The sequence below is a fragment of the Scardinius erythrophthalmus genome, assembly GCF_964197995.2.
Source record: "Scardinius erythrophthalmus genome assembly, chromosome: 16".
Lineage (NCBI taxonomy): Eukaryota > Metazoa > Chordata > Actinopteri > Cypriniformes > Leuciscidae > Scardinius > Scardinius erythrophthalmus.
The window spans coordinates 12252688-12273680 of NC_138236.1; the positions used below are offsets into that span (position 1 = coordinate 12252688).

At 38.4% G+C, this 20993-nt stretch overlaps 1 protein-coding gene across 4 annotated transcripts in view; it reads left to right on the plus strand.

Annotated features, from left to right (window-relative positions):
• The first annotated feature begins 6251 nt into the window (after window positions 1-6251).
• The window catches only part of phactr4b (phosphatase and actin regulator 4b), a 47689-nt gene continuing 32947 nt past the window's right edge, over window positions 6252-20993 (plus strand). Inside the window, exons 1-3 of one of the 4 annotated variants that reach the window (XM_081389720.1) lie at window positions 6252-6353; window positions 18975-19075; window positions 19493-19537. In XM_081389720.1, the coding sequence (XP_081245846.1) occupies window positions 19525-19537 (13 nt within the window). In that variant the 5' untranslated portion in view covers window positions 6252-6353; window positions 18975-19075; window positions 19493-19524. Of the gene's footprint in view, window positions 6359-10068; window positions 10131-18974; window positions 19076-19492; window positions 19538-20993 lie in introns of those variants that run through there. The other 3 variants (XM_081389724.1, XM_081389721.1, XM_081389722.1) reach the window with 3 other exon arrangements.

Below are 20993 nucleotides of genomic sequence, written 5' to 3' on the forward strand. Positions count from 1 at the left end.
CTGTGTTGAAACGCTGCTGTCAATCAACAATCGTGGGAGGGACGTCGATTTTGTGACGTCACAAAATCGAACGGCTTGATTTGAGAGAGGGGAAAACATATAAGAAGATTTAAAAAAAAAACACTGGATGGATTTTTTATCATTTTATGATGGTTGTGTACAGGCACTGCCAACACACATTTCAGTACAATCAACTTGTAAAAGTGCATGTACCATTTTATGACCCATTTAAATAAAACCTTGGGGTGTCAGCAGATATTCAAAAATAATTGATTTTTACTTTTAAAATCTTAAAAGCACTTCTACTAATCACAACAGTATTGCTCCTTTGTATTTTAAGTGGGTTTCAACTAAATTGTTGTCACAACTACATAGCACTTGCTTAGGAATCTACGGATTCTTATGGAAACTTTACAGTTGCTTCTTCAAACTTCTGTTATGATCAAACATTTTTTATATCATTTAAACTATTACAAAAGTAAATGCATGCTCCCGAAAAAAATAATAATAAATATAGCTGCGAGCAGCGATTACGGGCCCAAGCCGGTGGCACCGCAACCCCGATGCCTTTAGTTACCTAAAGGCACCGGGGTGGCGGTGCCGCCGGCTTTGGCCCTTCATCGCTGCTCGCAGCTATATTTATATATATATATATATATATATATATATATATATATATATATATATATATATATATATATATATATATATATATATATATATATATATATATATATATATATATAATCTTGAATGTATTTTTTATCATGTTGAAAAAGTTTGGTGTGAATAAAATAAACCACTTAGGAGGAGTAACTAAAAACTCAGAGTCTGACATATCCAAAAAATCCACATTCAAACCAAAATATCTGACTTCCTGTTGCTCGGAGCTAATGACTGTAAATTAGAAAGTTGTCCGGCTCGATGAGACCAATATGCGTACTAATTTTTGTAACTGTGGGTAAAAGTAACCCCCCCACTTTTGATAAAAGCATTTTGAAAGTGACACACTTCCTGCTACCAGTTGGTGGCGCTATAACTTTGACTCACAATAGTTACATCCATCTGACCGGCCTCTTACCATGAACACACTGCTGAAGTTTCATCAAGATCAGTTAATGTATGCAGAAGTTATAACACTTCGTGTTTCTCTTTTCTCGCCATAAATTTGTTTCCTCGCCACGGCCAAACCGTTCGAGATATCAAAAATCCGTCCGCAATTTAGCATCCTCAATGTCTTGACTTCATGCACACCGAGTTTGGTGGCGATTGGATGAATTCTCTAGGAGGAGTAGTTCACATTCCACAGCAAGCGTTTTCCAAACAACCCATAATAGCTGACTTCCTGTTGGGCGGAGCTAATAACTTAGACTGCGGAAGTTGTTCGGCCCGATGAGATCTATATGTGTACCGAGTTTCATATTAATTCATGCAAGTGTGTTTGACATATGGACCAAGTTTTCAGACCGTGTTCAAGGGGGCGCTGTTGAGCCCCCTGCCACGCCCGGGTACCAGCTTCAGCCCGGCACTGATGGCCGTGGGTTCTGACCTGTGTGTAAAGTTTCAAGAGTTTTTGAGCACGTTAAGGACCCCAAAAGCCCCTGAAACCTTGATTAACAATATAAAAGCAATAGTCAAATCCCCCCCTCCCCTCACACACACAGAGACACAGAGAGAGGGAGAGAAAATTCTTCAGAAAATCCACATTCAAACCAAAATATCTCTTTTCCTGTTGGTCAGAGATCGTTAATGTAAATTAGAAAGTTGTCCGTCTTGATGAGAACAATACACATACCAAGTTTTGTTGCTGTTGATAAAACTAACCCCCCCCATTTATGACTAAAGGTGGCGCTACTGAGCCCCTCACCACGCCCGTTTCTGAAACTTTGCACAAGTCTACGGGCTAATAAGTGTGATGTGTCTGTCGAGTTTCATTCAATTTCAAGTATGTTAAGAGTCTCAAAAGCATCAAAAAACAATATTAAAGTTTGATGCGTTGCCACGACAACAGTATTAAAGATATCAAAAATCCTTTCACAGGTCTACATCTGCCGTGTGTTTACATTATACACATAAAGTTTGAAGCAAATCGGGTAAAAATAAGAGGGTGATTTCAAAGCATTTTGAAAGTGACACACTTCCTGCTGCCAGTTGGTGGCGCTATAACTTTGACTCACAATAGTCACATCCTTGTGTTCGGCCTCTTACAACGAACACACTGCTGAAGTTTCATCAAGATCAGATAATGTATGCTGAAGTTATAACACACTTCCTGTGTCCCTTATTCGCCATAAATTCGTTTCCTTGCCACGGCCAAACCGTTTGAGATATCAAAAATCCGTCCGCAATTTATCATCCTCAATGTCTTGACTTCATGCACACCGAGTTTGGTGGGGATGGGATGAATTTTCTAGGAGGAGTAGTTCACATTCCACAGCAAGCGTTTTCCAAACAACCCATAATAGCCGACTTCCTGTTGGGCTGGCGTGAAACTTGACAGAGGGAAAGTTGTTCGGCCCGATGAGATCTATATGTGTACCGAGTTTCATATTAATTCATGCAAGCGTGTTTGATATATGGACCAAGTTTTCAGACCCCGTTCAAGGGGGCGCTGTTGAGCCCCCCTGCCACGCCCGTTTCTGAAACTTTTCACATGTCTACTGGCTAATAAATGTGATGTATCTGTCGAGTTTCATCCAATTTCAAGCATGCTAAGAGTCTCAAACGCATCCGAAAAGAATATTAAAGTTTGATGCGTTGCCACGGCAACAGTATCTAAGATATCAATAATTCTTTCACAGGTCTACATCTGCCGTGTGTCTACATTATACACATAAAGTTTGAAGCAAATCGGGTAAAATTAAGAGGGTGAATTCAAAGAATTTTGAAAGTGACACACTTCCTGCTGCCAGTTGGTGGCGCTATAACTTTGACTCACAATAGTCACATCCATGTGATCGGCCTCTTACAACAAACACACTGCTGAAGTTTCATCAAGATCAGTTAATGTATGCAGAAGTTATAACACACTTCCTGTGTCCCATTATTCGCCATAAATTTGTTTCCTCGCCACGGCCAAACCGTTTGAGATATCAAAAATCCGTTCGCAAGAATTCATCCTCAATGTCTTGACTTTATTCTCACCGAGTTTGGTGGCGATCGGATGAAATCCCTAGGAGGAGTATTTCACATTCCATTGTATGCGTTTTCCAAACAACGTATAATAACCGACTTCCTGTTGGGCTTTTGTAAAACTTAGAGCACGAAAGTTGTTCGGCCCGATGAGATCTATATGTGTACTGAGTTTCATATTATTACATGCAAGCGTGTTTGATTTATGGACCAAGTTTTCGGACCCCATTCCAGGGGGCGCTGTCGAGCCCCCCTGCCACGCCCCGGTACCAGCTTCAGCCCGGCCCTGATGGCCGCGGGTTCTGACGTGTGTGCAAAATTTCAAGAGTTTTTGAGCATGTTAAGGGCCCCAAAAGTGGCAAAAAGGCAAAAAAAAAAATAATGAAGAAAAAAAAAAAAAATAATCCTTACGAAAACAATAGGGCCTCCGCCCTTTCAGGGCTTGGGCCCTAATAATTTGGACATACAGTACATTTGATACATTCTTGCTTACATTGCTTACAGTTCATTGCATGAACTACTTATGGAGTCATGGGGTTTCATGTCCCACGAGTACAGCCACCCTTTGAGCCATCTGACCATTTTAACTACCGAGGTTATCTCACAATTAAATTTCAACTGACTCACTACACTTGGTTGAAAAGTCACTGATGTGACATTGCATAATTTAGCCAGGACCATGATTATGATGACCTATTTTAAACACATGCAGATAAAAATGATGATTTTCAGGCCACTGGCTGATTTTCTTCAATAACATGTCTTCTTAGATGTAATTCAAATGCCAGATTTGATTTCAATATATTTGCACTTTTATGCACACTATACTATACCAATTTCACATAGCCTAGCTGTTCTCTCAAATTAGTGAGAAAGAGGGGAATGGAATCAGAAAAAATCTGGGACTTGAACTCAGTTCGCCAGAAGCACAACAGTACATGTCAGCGTGCTGCCCATGATGCTAACAGTGCCAATTAACCAACATTAACTTGATAAATATTAGAACCTCCTTGATAAAGAAACATGGGGGGAACAATATAATATCGCAAACAAATCCGTTACCCCACCCACATGATAAGAAATGTTGATGTAGTGGCTTAAAAGATGCTGATTCTATGATGTGTGGATGGAGCTTAAACAGCATCAGTTTGATAAATATTAGAACATCTTGGAGTTTAGAAACATGGGGGGAACAGAATATGACAGTAAACAATCCAGCTTTCAGAATCCGTTCCCCAGATGTTGATGTAGTGGCTTAAAAGATGCTGATTCTATCCTCAATGTGGATTGAGCTCAACCAGTATCAGTTTGATAAATATTAGAACCACCTTGTTTAAGAAACATTGGGGGGAATGACGCTGAACAATCCAGCTGTCAGAATTCGTTCCCCCACCCCCATGATGAAAAATGTTGATACAACCATGTAAAGACTTCTGCACATAGATCCTGCCGCTTTTTTCATTCCTGCTGGAACCACCAGTGACACAAGGCAAAAAAAAGTTTTTTTCCTTTTGACGATTAAAAAAATAAATAATTTGTAATAAATTAATCAGGAAAGCTCCCTGAAACATGTGATATTTCACAGGGTTTTTCTCCAAGTTTATTTCAACACTCTATTTTACAAATTATTCTTATGTGTTATCTTTTAATTTATTTATTATAAAAAGTCAGCCTTGAAAGAGGGGGTTTATTCCCTGTGTGAATGGAGTTTAACCAGCAACAGTTTAAAGATTTATTTTTTGCCGTTTTTGCCTTTTATCATAATAGGACAGTAAAGAAATTGGGAGACAGGATCAGGAAAAGGCCAAGGGTCCCCCAAAGTTCAAAAGTGCTAGATGTCAGTGAGCGGCCCACGACACTATCAGCAACAATTTTATTAGCACTTCTCCAGAGGGTCCACTGGATGGCAGTACTCTGTTACTATATATTCCCTACAGGAATTACTTTTAAATGACAACACTTATAGGCTACATGAAAAACCTGCATTTTTCTTTTTGGTGTAGTTAAATGTGAACCACCATGCTGTGTTAAAGAAAACTTGGTTGAAAAGTCACTGACATCTTGTGCCATTGCATAATTTAGCAAGGTCCATGATTATGATGACCTATTTTAAACACATGCAGATAAAAATTATGATTATCAGGCCTCTTGCTGCTTTTCTTCTGTAACGTCTTCTTAGATGTAATACAAATGCCAGATTTGATTTCAATATATTTGCACTTTTATGCACACTATACTATACCAATTTCACATAGCCTGTTCTCTCAAATGAGTGATTTACCCCACTGCGGTAGAAAATTCCACCAAACATTCTACACAAAACAGAAGGGGAGAATTAAAAAAATAGAAAAGGCTTTGTTTTGTATATACTTCAGATTTATTACAAATTAAATACACAGGCAAAATGGATGTTCCAATTGCTTCTGACTGTAAACAATGTTGTAAGTATTGCTAAAAAATAACTGTGTAACATTACAAACAATGTAGATGTTTTGTGACAAGTTAGTCTGAAGTGCATATTGTGTTTTGGGGATATCTTCTAACAGCCACAGATTAAGAACTTTTATAGGTACTATATTTCATTGTTATAAATTATACTCTCTTTACCCCAATATATCGTGTCTCATATTACATTTAAGAAATCATCTCTAAGTAAATTGATGACAAATATTTAAAATGGTTGCTGGCTCAGTAGCCTAGGCTAATTTCTATTAGAATACATAATACACATTACGTGCAGGGCGAACAAGTCAACTTCAGTAAAATAATTTCTTGTCGTTGCTTACCTTTGCTTTAAAATGATTCGCACTCGGTTTCACACCGAAATGTAAACGATAAGATATCGTATTTTTTTTCTAAATTAATAATTCACTACAACACCACAACAATACAAATAATAAACGCATAAATACACCAAATATTCACATGCATTCAACATTTAAACTATAATAGTGGAATGAGTTGCATTGGTTCGCTTTCCCCTGAAGCGACTCATGGGTAATGTAGTCAATTATGTTGAGGCAGACAATGGAAGCGGACCGAGGTTCTTCAAACTTTAAACTACAATTACCATACTTCTTGTCCTTCGATTTCCGGTATCTTTGGCAAAAGTTTCAATGGGGGTTGGAAAAAGAGAGTAAGGAAAAAGTATCCGTGTTGCCTTGTACATGAAGTGAAACTAGACGGGGGAAGAGGAGGGCCAGTGCCTTAGACGTAATAGGGTAAGGTAAGAGATGTTACCTATTAACCAGATGATGCACGCGCAGGTTAATCGCATTGGAAAGAAAGCGTTTCAATGCAAAACTCAGCTTTCTGCTATGTTTTTAAGTGTTATGCACAAAGGCACTCGTGCTCATACAACAATTTTTTTAGTCATAGGCTTTCCCTCCACAAATACAGCCAAACATGTGTGTTTTTTTATTATGAAAAAAAAAAAAAACAATGCGGTAATATTTGTAATCAAAGTTGTAGCGGCGCTGCGCTCATCGTGATGCTCCCCATCATCTTTGCACGCTTGCGTTCTGTTTTTTTCTTCTTCTCCAAATTCCATGCATTAAATGCATGTAATAATCAATACGAACGGTGCAAATGCCCTTTAGTCTGGGATTAGGTACTGAAAAGATATACGATGATCAGCTGACTTTTCAGCAACGCACGAGAGCTGTTTTTACAAATGCGTATTTGTTGACTGGGGTTTCTGAAGGGAAACATACAGCATTTTAATTTGACAGAACATTCCCAATTCTTTTTTGAATGTACCACCGCTCATTTCCATGTCCATTTGAAATACGTGCGATGAGCACGCGCGTCAACTCGCAGTGAGCATTTCGCAATTACCGCCTGTTTTTTGTCCATTGTTACTCAAAATCTAACGAAACCGTTTACGAGAGCCGGTGTCTGTCCGATGCTTATCACATGCAGAGACCGATCTCGTCAGCTTGCGTAACATTGCAGGAAGATCTCATCCGATTTGTTCTTTGTGCACGAGTCGTTTTGAGGACTTGATTAGCTCGGAGCTCCATCAGAGCATCACTCACTCATTCATTGCTCGAGTGAAGCTCTAATTTCTCTGGTGTGTGCATGAGTGAAAGATTGAGATGGATTGCCGGTTGCAAGGTAGGGTGAAGGACAATTATTGTTAAGCTAATATTATTAAGAAATATTCCTGTTACTCAGTGTGGTTAATGCAGACCGTCTTATTTGACTCGCATTGGTATTCTATCTCAAGGAGGACACAAGTGATGACAAGAACGTGTTTAGTGGAATCCTGTAGATCGGGGATGTTTTTTATTGACACGGAGACATTTAGAAAACCCAGGAGCCACAGATTAAACTGTTATTTTCTTTATAACAACTTTGATTATGAACATTATAACTAACGTCAGTAGTACAAATGTACGCTTTACAAATCTTTGCTTTGAGTCATTGTAATGAAAATTTTGTTTTATGTATTTACAATGATCCCCTGGTTGAAAATCGTGGTTAGATGACAAGATTAGGCTATAGTTATATTTTGTCTTTAGTAGTTATTTAAATAGTTATGTTTCAGTTTGAGATTCATTTGTTTAAACTCTTTGGTGTAGGCTAATAGATATTTTTGATTGTATATCTAAATGGTTTCTACAGAGAGATGTGTAGATGTTGAAGACATTAATTGTTTTTATTTGGGAGGGATGTTGATAGACTGGTCTAAGTCATTTACACACGTTGCTTGAAAGGAGCACATCATTTTTACTATCAGGAGAAAATTCAGCAAAGTTTGAATCATATCATATTTCATATAATCATATTTTACTGGACTGGAATACTTGTACCCCTTTGAGAAACGTGTTTTATTCGTGTTGATGAAATGTGTTGATACTTTTGAAAAGGGTTTTAACCAGGTTAATCCAAGTCTTAAGGTTTTATTTTTAAATAACTAAACCTGGCTCTTGCCATGAGCATAGAAAAAATTGACTGGTCTAAATTTCCTTTAAGTTGCAAATTATGTCTTTTCATTTGCTTTTTGCATATTGATGGCTTATGAGAATGTGTATTGTCTAGATGAATTAAAAATATTTTTTTGTAAGTTCTGTTACAGTCTGTTTCACACTGCATGCACAAGCAGTATGCGTAACTGGAACAGCAGGTTCGTTCTGTACTCTCACACTGTGGCTTTACAGAAAATAAAGTGATTTCTGGGTTGCTACATTTAAACAATTTTTTTTTTAAATAATGACCTGTACATTATACATTGGTTATCTGGGGTTGGCCATTGAGATTTATCATCACCAGTATGTAAGGGGGTAGCTTTTAACTGTCAGTCAGATGTAACGAATAGTGAGTGGCTGGGTGAAAAGTTTACTTCAGCAGTTTGTTGCTTCATAAAAGCCTATATTGTAAAAGATTGTTTCGATAAATCGCATTGTAGTGCATTTTACCATATTTTTTGCTGTATTAAGCATGCTATGTCTGCCAGAAATCTCTCTGCAGCCAGGTGATGTAGTTATTACACCTACCTACCAGTAACGGTGCGTGTCCACTACAGCGGCAAAACTCCGCTCAGTGCCGCTGGCAACGCTATAAGACAGACGTCACATCCCGAACCTCACAGCAATTGGCTGCCGACCGCGTTTTTCGCTTGATATTTGCATAAAGTCAAGAACTGCCCAACCTTTTTGACGCTCTCGACGCTCTTTGACGTTTTTCAACGCTTTCTCCGGTCCGCTGGCAATCCCAAAATGCACTGCACGAGCGTGAAGCTCAACTTCCATAGGAATGAATTGAAAACGCTCGCTCCGCTCTGCTCGCACCGCGCCAGTGGACACGCACCGTAAGGGCCAAACCATGTTAACCAGCCAAACCTTGACCCCTTTGTTTAATATGGGTACTGAAATATGTACTGCTTTTGCATGGGGTGTGAAACAGGCTTGATTGTGGTTCCAACCTGATCTCATTAGAAAATGTCGATTTTGTATGTATTTGTACAATGTGATCTGTACTAGGAGGACTGCTGATGATTAATCAACAATCGATTAATTGTCGATAATAACGTATTTGATAAAACTTAACGATGGTCGATTAAGCAAGGTCATCATGAGGTGTGTGCGTCTTGTGCAAAACACGTGCAGCAGACACACAAGGAAAAATGAAGTGAGCTTGCCTTTTTTACGTATTATTAATGTATTAATGTCTTCAAGCCATTGCAATGGATTAGGTAGGCTTGCCATTTATTTCGAAACATAATTAACCAAGGGTCCAAAAAGCCTACAAACAAGTGATTTTACTGAACATAAGAACTACTTACAAACCAATCCAAGCGTGCTCCAGCTGTAAAACAGTGTATGATTGGTCTCTACACACAATGGTCCCTAACCATTGGTGGGGTGTAAGATTATACAAAAAACTAACAAATGTTATTGAATGAATTCATACGAATTAGCCGCCGATTCAACAAAACTTGAAATGGTTACGAATTGCCATGAGAATGTGTTTCACTCAGCTCTACCACTTACACATCATCCATTTCTGATTGAGTTGCTTTGTATCCAGGAGATCTCCTCACTAAATGCAGTTTGCCAGCTATCAGGATTCAGTCACAAGTTCTTAAATGCGGGAAATGGAGAGTGACTTCTCTACAACTCTATAAAAAAGTTTCTCTTTAGGAAACAAGGATTGACATCCTTTCCTTGGAACATGACTTGGTCAAGGTTGTATGTGTGTTGTTAGTTTCTTAGGCTATGTACAAGAAGGAATGAGAGGAGGGCAGAATTTGGTTCGGACTGGTGTTTTGGGCTCCTTGGAATGTGGGCCACTGGTCCCTGGGGTGAGCGGAGCTTTTCTGGGACAGGCGTGGCTATGACGTGCAGACGGTTCGGAATGGGAACGTACAGTACTGCCCAGTCATTCTGAAGGAAGCCAGGGGTGTTAAATGCGGTCTGGAGATAGGAAATACAGGTCTCGCTTCATAGTTCCATCAACGGAGCTCTTGCGTTCTGGTTGAGGTCTCGGCCAGAGAGGTAGGCCAACTTCTAGAGCGATTTCTGAAATTACAGTAAGATTGCGTTTGGGTTACATTGGTGAATTGTAAGTTCACCGTAGATACTGTCTTCCCCACGCAGTTGGCAAAAATTTGTGAAATCGAAGCTCTCCATTGACCTCCAGTTCATGTAACAATTTTTTCTCTCATCCATCGGCAGCTGTCTCAGCCCAAAACTAAACACACGAGCCAGCCTTGACACGCAGAGGTGGGAGACTATTTAAAGATCACACAAGCGTACCAGCTGCTCCCATTTCCGTGCTACGTAATTGAATCGGCGCATCCAGTTAAAGAACTCGTCCTTAGATTTGAAAGTTCTGTTTATAGAAGAGGACTCTACTTTCTGTCATCCTTTCTTCTTTTCTGTCAGTTTGGAGAATCAACCATGTGGTACTACAGGCAGCTTGATGTAGGACACTAAACCCACTTTTTTATGTGTGTTAAGCTATTCTTAGGCAGTCAAGTTGTAGGCCTAGTTTTGTACATGAGAGGGTGGTGCCGTAGTGTCACTCTTAACAGCGAGCTTTGGGGATGTGTTTGAACGTGCAATCTGCTCTGATACAATTTCCATCATTGTTTAATTGTGTCAGTCATTAAGTGACATCAGACATCATTTTTGGATTGGTCCAACAACTGACTAGTCGATCAGTGAAGTTTAATGTATCTAAATGTTGGATTATTTACTTATGTAGGTGTACTTTTGGATGTATTTTTTAAGTGACTGTGCTCTAAAAAAAACTGCAACCATCCAGATTTAGACAGAAGTCTTTGGTCATTGCATTCTGCATTACATCTCATGTTATTTTTGGATCATCCATGAGTGTTAAGAAAAAGCGTCTTGTCTTGTGCATTGTTCCAGTCTGTTGCATTTCATCTCGCTGTTTGTCTTTTATGTATTTTCTTATGTATAAAGGACAGATTGTCTGTGTTAGTCTAGTAGTTCACGGGTTTTCAGACTTTTTTGGGTCACCAAGTATGTATGTTGTTCCCTTTGCAAGGGATGTCCCTTTCTAAAATATAAAGGCAGCTCTGTATTTATTTTCATATATAAAGAAAGATCAAAGTGCACGATAAATAAAGTTATTGTCTCTCTCTCTCAAAAAAAGAATTGATTCTAAACTGCCAAACAAGTCATTAGTATTTCCAGTCTTACTTCCGTATTTTATATATGTAACAAAACAATGTAACAAATTTGCTCTTCAATGGCTGCACGCGACATTAACAATGTCTACTTTGACCCGCCCTCGCCTCAAACACCGTAGGTGGTTCGTGTTGTGTACATGTTGAGAAGGCGCTGTTTTCTGGTCTGCAAAAGCAAATTCTCTGTGTAAACACTTCCAAAGGATGTGGATTTGAAGAGTCAGTGGTTAGGCTAAATTACCACAGCGATACAACAGCAGTATAACCTTTTGACTATTGCTTCTCAAATCTCTGTGAGGTTTAAGTGGAATTTACTAAACGCTTATCCATTAAGGATGGGATACCACTTGGACCAACTTGCTCCTCAGAATCACAACCTGTTAGAATTTAGATTAACTATTGATGTATACATTTTCTACCGGGTGTTCAAAATACATAGCTTTGTGTTTTATATTGTGTAGGTCTCCAGCTAAATCATGTTACTGTCTTACGGAAATAGTTCTGCTAATCAGCTGTGGGCACGCTGTTACCTAAAATTATGTCCATAAATGCAGATTGTCTGTTGTTTTTACTACTTTGAGTAATGATAAAGGATGGAGCAAGATTTGTTTCACAAACTTTAATGTTACATCACTGGTGTCACTGTTATTGATACAGTTAATGATACAGTTCCCGCTAATTCATCGCAATAAATTAGAAATATACACATCGGTTTGTTGATGGACATACTCTTTTTAATGCTGATGGTGAGGAATTACAGTTGCAACATCTCATAATGTAAGACAAACTAAGTAGCGTCCTGCTCAAGTCGTCCTTGCGATGGAGGTTTGGGTTAAATAACTAGTTCTTCCAATGCTTCATCGTCTGACTCGTGCTTGAATTGATATGGCAAAATTGACGCCATCGTTGCTGTCGTTACAATGTGTACAATCTCTGAGCTTTAGGAAGCCTCCGGAGCTAAGGTTCAGGTATGGTAATGTCTCTTTTTGTAATTCAGTTTTTGCCATGAAGATAGCCACAGAGATAGTTACTTTGAGAATCTTTGAAAAATGTGGTGATGTGCAATGCATATTATGAGAAAATTAAAGTGTTTTTTGACCTTGATGCTTGTAAAACTGTTGTAGTAGGAGACCTCCATAACAAAATTACTGTACGTTCACACCGCCGCCGGCGAGAGCGGCAAAATTCGCTCTCGCCGCCCTGTCACCGACGCCGTAGAAAGATTCGGGGACGCTCTGACGCTCTGACGTAGATTAGAATGCGTGATTTTATAAAAAACTTTATTTAAAAGGGCCGCAAAAACCGTTGCTGCAATTGGTCAAAATCATTATTATTTTGAGCAAATGAATTGCATTCCTGCTTAAAAAACAAGCGTTTTTAGTTCAAAGAAGTTCTAGCGCGAAAATGTTGCCTATAAATAGTGTTGCGCAGCTTTTTCTAATCAAACTGACAACACCATGGATGACAAGTCGTACAATAACGGGAAACCCGCAACAGAAATGATTAATTTTTCCTCCATTTTGCTTAGGAACTAATGTGGTGGGAACCAAAGTTTACAGAATTGTGTTCTCTCGTATTCCCTCAGGCGGAGGACTTCTACATTCCGACTGGTTGCCGCCGTTGCCGCCGAACCGCGTCATAGCTTATTACCATAAAGTTGACTTGATTTCAACTCTTCTCGCCGCTCTCGCCGTCCAAGACGCGTCGCGCCGCCCTTGCCGGAGCTCGCCGCCGGCTCTCATTGAAAATGAATGGCTTCCGGCCACTTTGACGCTCTCGCCGCCGGCGGTGTGAACGCACAGTTAGGCATCTTTAAAATAATATAATGGTACACTTTAAGTTTACACTATCATTTATTTTTTCATCTCATCTGTCAATAGAATAATATAATTTGTGAATAATATCGGGAAATATGATCAGTTTTAGAATTTTTTTAATTTTTTTTTTTTTTTTTCTTCTGGCCAGACCCCAGTTTGAAAGCCCCAGGTCTAGTCAACCAGGCAAACCACTGACTAGTCGATTTTAAATGTATGTAGTTTTGCACTGCCCTACTTGGAAACCAAATGAAGTGTTTGTTTGGATGTTTTGTTTCTGGCTTAATAGTATTTTTGTTCAGAGCATGGAATGGCCTTGGTGTTCACACATAGGGGTTCTGAAGGAGAGCGAGATATCAGAGACGAGTAGATTCAATAATAGTGTGAACATCTGTTATATTTCTCCTCCAGATTTTTCCTGCTCTGCGATTGAATTTGATGGTAAGAAACACTCAACGTGATGTGCAAAACTTAGTGAAATAACCTTGCAAAGTCATTCTTCCAACGTATTTCCATCTAAATCAAATTTTATTTTGCTTTTATATCATTTATGGGGCAGCACCCAAACAGTTTGGTACCACACTTATTTTGCCATGTTTCATTTACAGTATGAAGGATTTTAGTTCCCTGAGCACCCATCTTAAATGGTGCACGACACAGGCTGAGGAGTTAAGCACCCAAAGAAGAAATAGGCCAGTTACATCATTTTTTCACACTTCATGTCCCGAGGGAAGCTGCAAGGGTGTGTGTGTGTGTGTGTGTGTGTGTCAGGGATTAGCATGTGTTAGGTATCACCAAGTGTCAGGTTTGTGAGGTGACACTCTCTTTGCATCTGGGAATATGACAACATCCACACTCTCAATTCCGTATTATTATAGTGGCTTTTATACATTCAGGTCATATTCACATTCATCTCGCAAACACTACACACGTGAATTTTGCATGCATACACCTTTTAAGGAAGTACCCTGCACATTGTTCCAGTTTACAGTATCTGGTCCAGGGGTGTGAGAACGGATTTATCTGAGACACACACACACACATCTGCTCCCCGTTAAGGCACTGAAGTGTCTCCAATTCATTCTCTTGGCTCTTTTGCCCTTCCAGCACATATTCTAAGCCATTCCCCATCAGCATGAAGCCACAGCAGCAGCATTTTTTCAAATTGAATGAGAGTAGTGCGTGAAATAGCAGACAATATGCAATGAGAGTATTATGCTACATGCCTCATTAAAATTGAATGTTTAATTCAGTGAGTGGCATCCTTTTATCAGTTATTTTGAAAGGTCATTTTTATTCCTGTGTTGTTTTTTGTTTGTTTTTTTACAGTTAGGCCTAATGTTTGTATATCAGTTGATATTGAATATTTAATTGTGAATGTTCATTTCCCTATTTTACACTTGGATAAACTTTACCGTTATCTAACACTCACTTAAGGTAATCTTTTAAGAGTGTATGGCATCAAGTGTATGGTTGAAGTTGTAAAAGTTGTATAACATGGCTTGAGGAGAATGTCTTGTTGTTGTGGTTTTGAGAATTCAAACTGTTGACTAGACACAGTTAATGTAGATACCTAGGCTTGGAAACCTAAAAGACCATAGCTAGTTTGTTGCAATGGCTAGACTACAATTACATGGGAGGATTGATTATTTGATGAATGCATAGCTTTGGTCGATATTACTCTGTAGTTTTGATACCGCAGTCACAACATGCTAACCACTTGGCCCTAAACAAGAATGTAAGGTGACATGCTTCAAAATCAAAAATGAAAGCATAGGTATGCAACTTAAAGGCAGCACATTTTTGGTTGAAAGTCTCTTCACATCCTGATAGCAATCACAAATAGTGGTGGAATGGATCACAAAATTCATGGTTCGGATCATTTATGGTTTTTGAGCCATGGATCAGATAATTTTTCGGATCAGCAAATAAAAAGAAACAGTTGTTATATATATATACAGTTAATTTGCTTTTTAGGCTAACTGATAAAGTTAACACATTATTTAAAACAATTGAACAGTCAGTATTTAAATAAGAAAAAAATAAAAAATAAATACTAAATAACAAAGTTACAAAGTCTATTAGTATTCAGGTACAGAAATGAATAATTAAGCCTAAATGTAAAGTAACACTATTTACTGTAGAAATTAAATATAGTTTCATCTTTGTTAAAGCTGTATTTTGTTGTTTTATTAATATTAATGACACAGACAACAATAGGAATATTAGGTGTGTGCTGTCACTTTAAGGCCGACAAAACTGACAAACATGGGTTTCTTTCTCAACTGTTCACTTATGACATAACCGAGAGAATACTTGCCGAGACGGGTATTATTAAGACGGGTATTTTGACATGACTGTGTATGTGTCCATTCAAGGGCAAGGTAACACGAAAGAGGAATCAATTCGGTGTTCGAGCGCTGTCTGAAACGCCCCCCCCTTCTCTCTCTCTCTCCCTCCCTTCTCTCTCTCTGCGCACACTTCAAGTGTGTGTGGCTGTGTACAGATAACGTGCAAGTCCCGATTTTCCCCGCTGCTTCTATGTTTAAAATTGTTTGAATGTGTAAATTGGCAAGACATAACACGTCCAAATTATAAACTTTCACTCTATGATGGTTAAATTTAGCAGTTAATCCATGAATCATGCGTGTCGAACCGTGGGACCTGGTCCATACGGATCACGGATCAACTGCGATATGTTCTACCCCTAATCACTAAGTTAAGTGGTCTAAATATATATGTATTGCCAATGGAAGGATTGAAACCCATTACGTTATACTTGGAGTGGTTCGTGACTCGAATTTATGCGTTTCAATGGCAACACTATCAACGGCAAAATGAAAAAAAGTCAGGTTATACAAGTCAGTGCTTTTTAAGTTGTTTGTTCATTATTATTGTAAAGTTATGTTCTAGTTTAACACAGTCTCTCGTGACACTTTTCTCATGGCTGCTGTACGTTCATGTGTTTTGAAGGAGGTTTGGCTTTCGAGAGCGCTCTAAAGGGAGGGTGGGATCTTATGCTTTCAAAGCTAGCTCGCTATTGCTAGCCTCTGCGAAAATTGGATACCCTACCTTTAAGCCGGGTGCACACTGACTGTACGAGTTATAGTAGTCCTTTACGACTGTTGTTTGTCAGACCGTACAAACATAATTCCTGCTGTAAGCCAAGCACACTGTGGGATCTCAGTTGTCTTTAATGTCAGACTATACGGCAGTCAAGACGCGTTAAAAACCGACACACGCAGGAAGCCTAATCCAGAGTTTTACATCATCAATCAGTGACGCATTCGGTGACTGTAAGCTGCATTTATACATGCAGGATAGAAGTGGGGGCTAGCAAGCAAAAACAATTACTAGCGTTAATTTGACCATGGCTTTTCTTGAAAACGAAGATGATGTGTGTGGAGCAAGTGGTGGTTTGTTGTCTGTGCTCCTTTTGGTTTTTGATTTGACCGTTGTCGTAGGAGAAGCCACACTGCAGGACTGTGCCTAAACTTCTGACACTGCCATAATTTCGTCTGAGGTCAAATTTGATCGCAATGGTCATCATTTATCGGCTGTCATGTCAAACTGGCATCAAAGACTTTAGACTTTGGCCTAGAATCAGTGAGTGTGAACCCAGCTTTAGATTTATGAAGATAAATTTTGATATTGTGAAAGGCTGCTTGATTTTTTTCACAGGAATGAATTGAAGAGCATGTTGCACAGTATTAGTATTCCAGCTGCCTGGTCACTGCATCGTCGCAGCAGTATACCATGTTGTTCTCAATGAGATTTGCATAAGGGGCAGCGTGGGCTCCCTGCAGACAAGCTTTTTATAGTGTGCGTGTCCACATTCACAACAATAAAAGCAATACACTTTTATCTAAGAGACAAATGGAATATATTTTCTTTTCCTAATCCTAAAAGAACAGCCTTTTGCTTTTTATATCAAAATTAACCACAATTGTACATACGAAACTCCAACTTCTTTATAAAACTTAAATTACCAAAACAAAAGCAGGCACTTTAAGACTTCTCTTTTGCATGTTCTTTTTATTTTGAGTCTAATGTGTGCTTTAGATTTGATCATACAGCCCTCAAGGAAGTCGCAAACCAAATGGTTTTAGGATTATTTTGGTGTCTGAAACCTCAAAAATGTGAGGCTGCAGGGTATAATGATCATTGCTGAAGCAGGCTGCTTAACTTTAGCAATGCCTGTCTCATGTTTACTGCATTCTTCCTGCTTGTTTAATGTACATATTCAAATTCTGTAAAACTTCAGCTGACTGTCATATTTTATAAGGGACGTACCAGCATAATTGAGCCTCAGTAAGCTCCAATAACTTTATTACTTTAACTGCAACATGGTTGATTGAATTAATTTACTTGTGTGTACAAAATATTGCGGTTTACTATCACGAATTATGATAATAATGGATTTAGGTTTTAATTTTGGTGCATCCCTATTCAAATAATTTTTTCTTTGTGTTTTTATTTTTGTGAAAAACGATGTGAAAAACATTCCCTGTTTATTTTAGCATTTTTGCAGTATTATGGTTTATTCGCATTTAAAAACAAATCCTTTCAAGCCCTTTTCAGAGCAAATACATCAATATCGGAGTCATCAATTCTTTTTTCAATTTTTTTTAAAGAAATTAATACTTTATTCAGCATGGGTGAAATAAATTGCTTTAAGATTCTTCAAAGAATCATGAAAAAAATGTATCACGTTTCCACAAAAATATTAAGCAGCGCTATTGTTTTCAACATTGTTGATAGTAAATGTTTCTTGAGCAGCAAATCAGCATATTAGAATGATTTCTGAAGGATCATGTGACACTGAAGACTGGAGTAATGATGCTGAACAAGAATAAATTTCATTAAAAAAAATAAGGTCAAATAGAAAACAGTTGTTTTAAATTATAATATTTCAGAATATTACTGTTTTTACTGTAGTTTCGATCATACAGTATAAATGCAGTTGACCCTTCAACGACAACCCTTCCCTCTCTGTACATAAAACTATCTATACATAAAAAATACACTATGGTTCCCCTACCTGTTTCATTTTAGCTGGTATACGATTGGCGCTGACTGTATTTTGTGCCAGCTTTTTTTAGTTTTTAAATAAGACATATCACACAAACAACATTAGCCGGGCTCAGGTAAATGTCGTGCAGAAGCAGAAATGACGAAGCAGAAGTCAAAGTGCTGTGAGACTGCTGTCCGTCTGCATTCAGTTTAATCGATCAATGCCCCTGGAGATATTCATTAGCATTTCTATCTCTAGCGCTCTCTCCTCCATTCATCCATCCTCCCCTTCTACTGACAGTCCATTACAGTCTGATTTGCCCTGTCTGTTTTGTGTATCCATCTGTTAGACATTCGCTCATTTTATTTGCCTGTTATCTATCCTTTCCATCAGCGCCTTTCAGATAATTGCCTGTCTTCCATTTGCGGTCATTCCTTCTGGTCTTTTCTCAAGCTCGTCTGTGCTGTTTTAAACGAACCATTTGTTTTGTCCCAAAAATTTTGCAGCCTGGAGGTGTGACACCTGCTTTTTAAAAATGTTGGATGAAAGTTCTTGCCTTACCTTAATGGTGTGAGTCTTGCGACTAATCAGTGTAGGAAGTAGGAACCACAGAATTCTTTTTTTTTTTCAAGATTGGCAAAGACTACACTTGAAGTAAAATAACAAGCATCATTCGCAGCATATGATGCAGTCTTGGACTGAAGCTTTCAAGAACGATAAGAGTACTTGAGGATAGCACACTTTACCGATCGCTCTGATGAACCTGTGATCACAGCGAGTGAGGATTTGAAGAGATGTTTGGTCTCAGCTGACCTCCGATCAAGTGAGTTATACATATTATATATCTATATTACAGGAAACCCCTGGAGATGAGCGAATGCACCCTGTCTGCTGGTCTGAGCCCTTGATCTAGACAAACAGAGGCACCACGGACGACCACCAATGACCTTCATCACTGTACGTCTGCACAATCGTTCTGAATAAATTCTGTTTTGAAGCTCCCACTTGGTGATTTCAAGAAAGATGTGTGTCCTTTAATGGACCCATTTTATTTATTTCTATTATAGTTTTTTTATATTGTGGTGTTTTTTTTTTTTATAAATCTTTTGTCACTACACCTGAAATATATTTGCAACAGTCTGAAATATATTTGCTACAGTGAATTCTGATTTTGCCAAGGGTAAAGGAGTTTGAATTGCATTATGCTTAAGAACACCCCTTACCAGTGGTAAATTGACTGTAATGCACAGCCTCTTGGGGCTTATTGCTTTATTAAATCTTTTTAATGTCATACTATCTATAATTAGTAATGAGTGGCTCTGTAAAAGATGGACCTGTTTGTATAATTATCTGTTTGTTTTGCTTTAATTACAGGATCCATTTATCGTTTTGTCTCAGATTCTGTAATGGAAAATCGAGGTGAGTATTTCTTTCTTGATACTAATGATGCTGAATAATTGAAAAGAAACTGTTCCATTTGTAGATGCCGTTGATTAAGGTCCAGAAACCAATGTGTGATCTTGATTTAACTCGTTTTGGTGTGTGGTTTATTGTCAAAACCGCAGTTTACACAAATTATACTCTAGGATGCAGCCATTGTAGTCAAACATTTGTTATTTGTTTGAGAGCAGTTTAATGAAGAACAACTGCTTTTGATTAAAATGGGATTCTTGCGAAACAAAACGCTGGTAAAGAGCCCTGTGTCGCCCCCTAAGGAAGGTCATGAAGGCAGTTCCTACCTTGAACAGATTCGTAGAGCTTGTTTTCCAGGTCATGTCAGGTTCTGGGTCTAGGCAGAACCAGCAAGCTGATTCTCATCTCTCTCTGTTCTTTCGGTCTCTCTCTTTGGAAATGTGCCCAGTGTAGGTGCTTTAACTGGGACAGAGAGAAGCAGGGCTTCAGTTCAATCCTCTGAGTCATTTTTTTTTTTTTTTTTTTTTTCAGTGTAGATGCATGTGTGTTCTTCTTATTGTGGGGCTGATCTTGGAACAGTTGCAAAGATAACAGATGAGTCGCGAGATGAATAGGTCAGAGTTCTTTTGTGATTGTGATCTATCCAACTTGGATGTAAAAATTTTATGTAACATATCGGAACCATGTAGTGCAAAGCTATTTTTGCTTGCCTCTTCTATAAAACTTGCTTTATAGTTTGTTCCTTTTGTTGTATCATTGCAGTTTTTCCCTCTTGCTTTTTCTGTATCTGTTGCCCCCAGTTCAGCGTGTGGTTTGGAGATTTCATAGCTCCTGCACCACAAGCAGAAAGGATTGTTTGTTCTTGGTTCTTGGTTACTTCATCGAAGCCTCAACATTACATTTTTTTGTTCAAATATTTTGAAAGATGTGTCAGTGCCCTATTTTACATCATGTTCTCATCTATAAACTGGAGTTTAAATCAACTAGTCGATTTTGCTGCTAGTCAATGCATTGGGTCTGTCAACTAATCACATCACTTTAAGTTGCACTTCTTTTATACACATATTTCTCTCATACTCACCAAGACTGTATGTTATTTGAACTGTTTGAATGAACTGTTTTCTATATCTCTATATTTCAGAATGTATTTTATTGTTGTGATGGCAGAGGTGAATTTTCAGCATCATTACTCCGGTCTTCAGTGTCACATGATCCTTCAGAAATCATTCTATTATGCTGGACAACACTTTTGATAAAATAAAAAAAACATACTAAGCCCAAACTTCTGAAAGGTAGTTGGAGGGTTTTTTCAACAGTAAACTGTAACAAGATATTTAAAATGGATGAGTTCACCTACAAATGAAAATTTTGTTATCATTTTCTCACCCTCATATCATTCATAAACAGCTTGCATTTCTTTGTGGATTTCCATTTCCAGTTGGGCTCCAAACAACATTTGTCA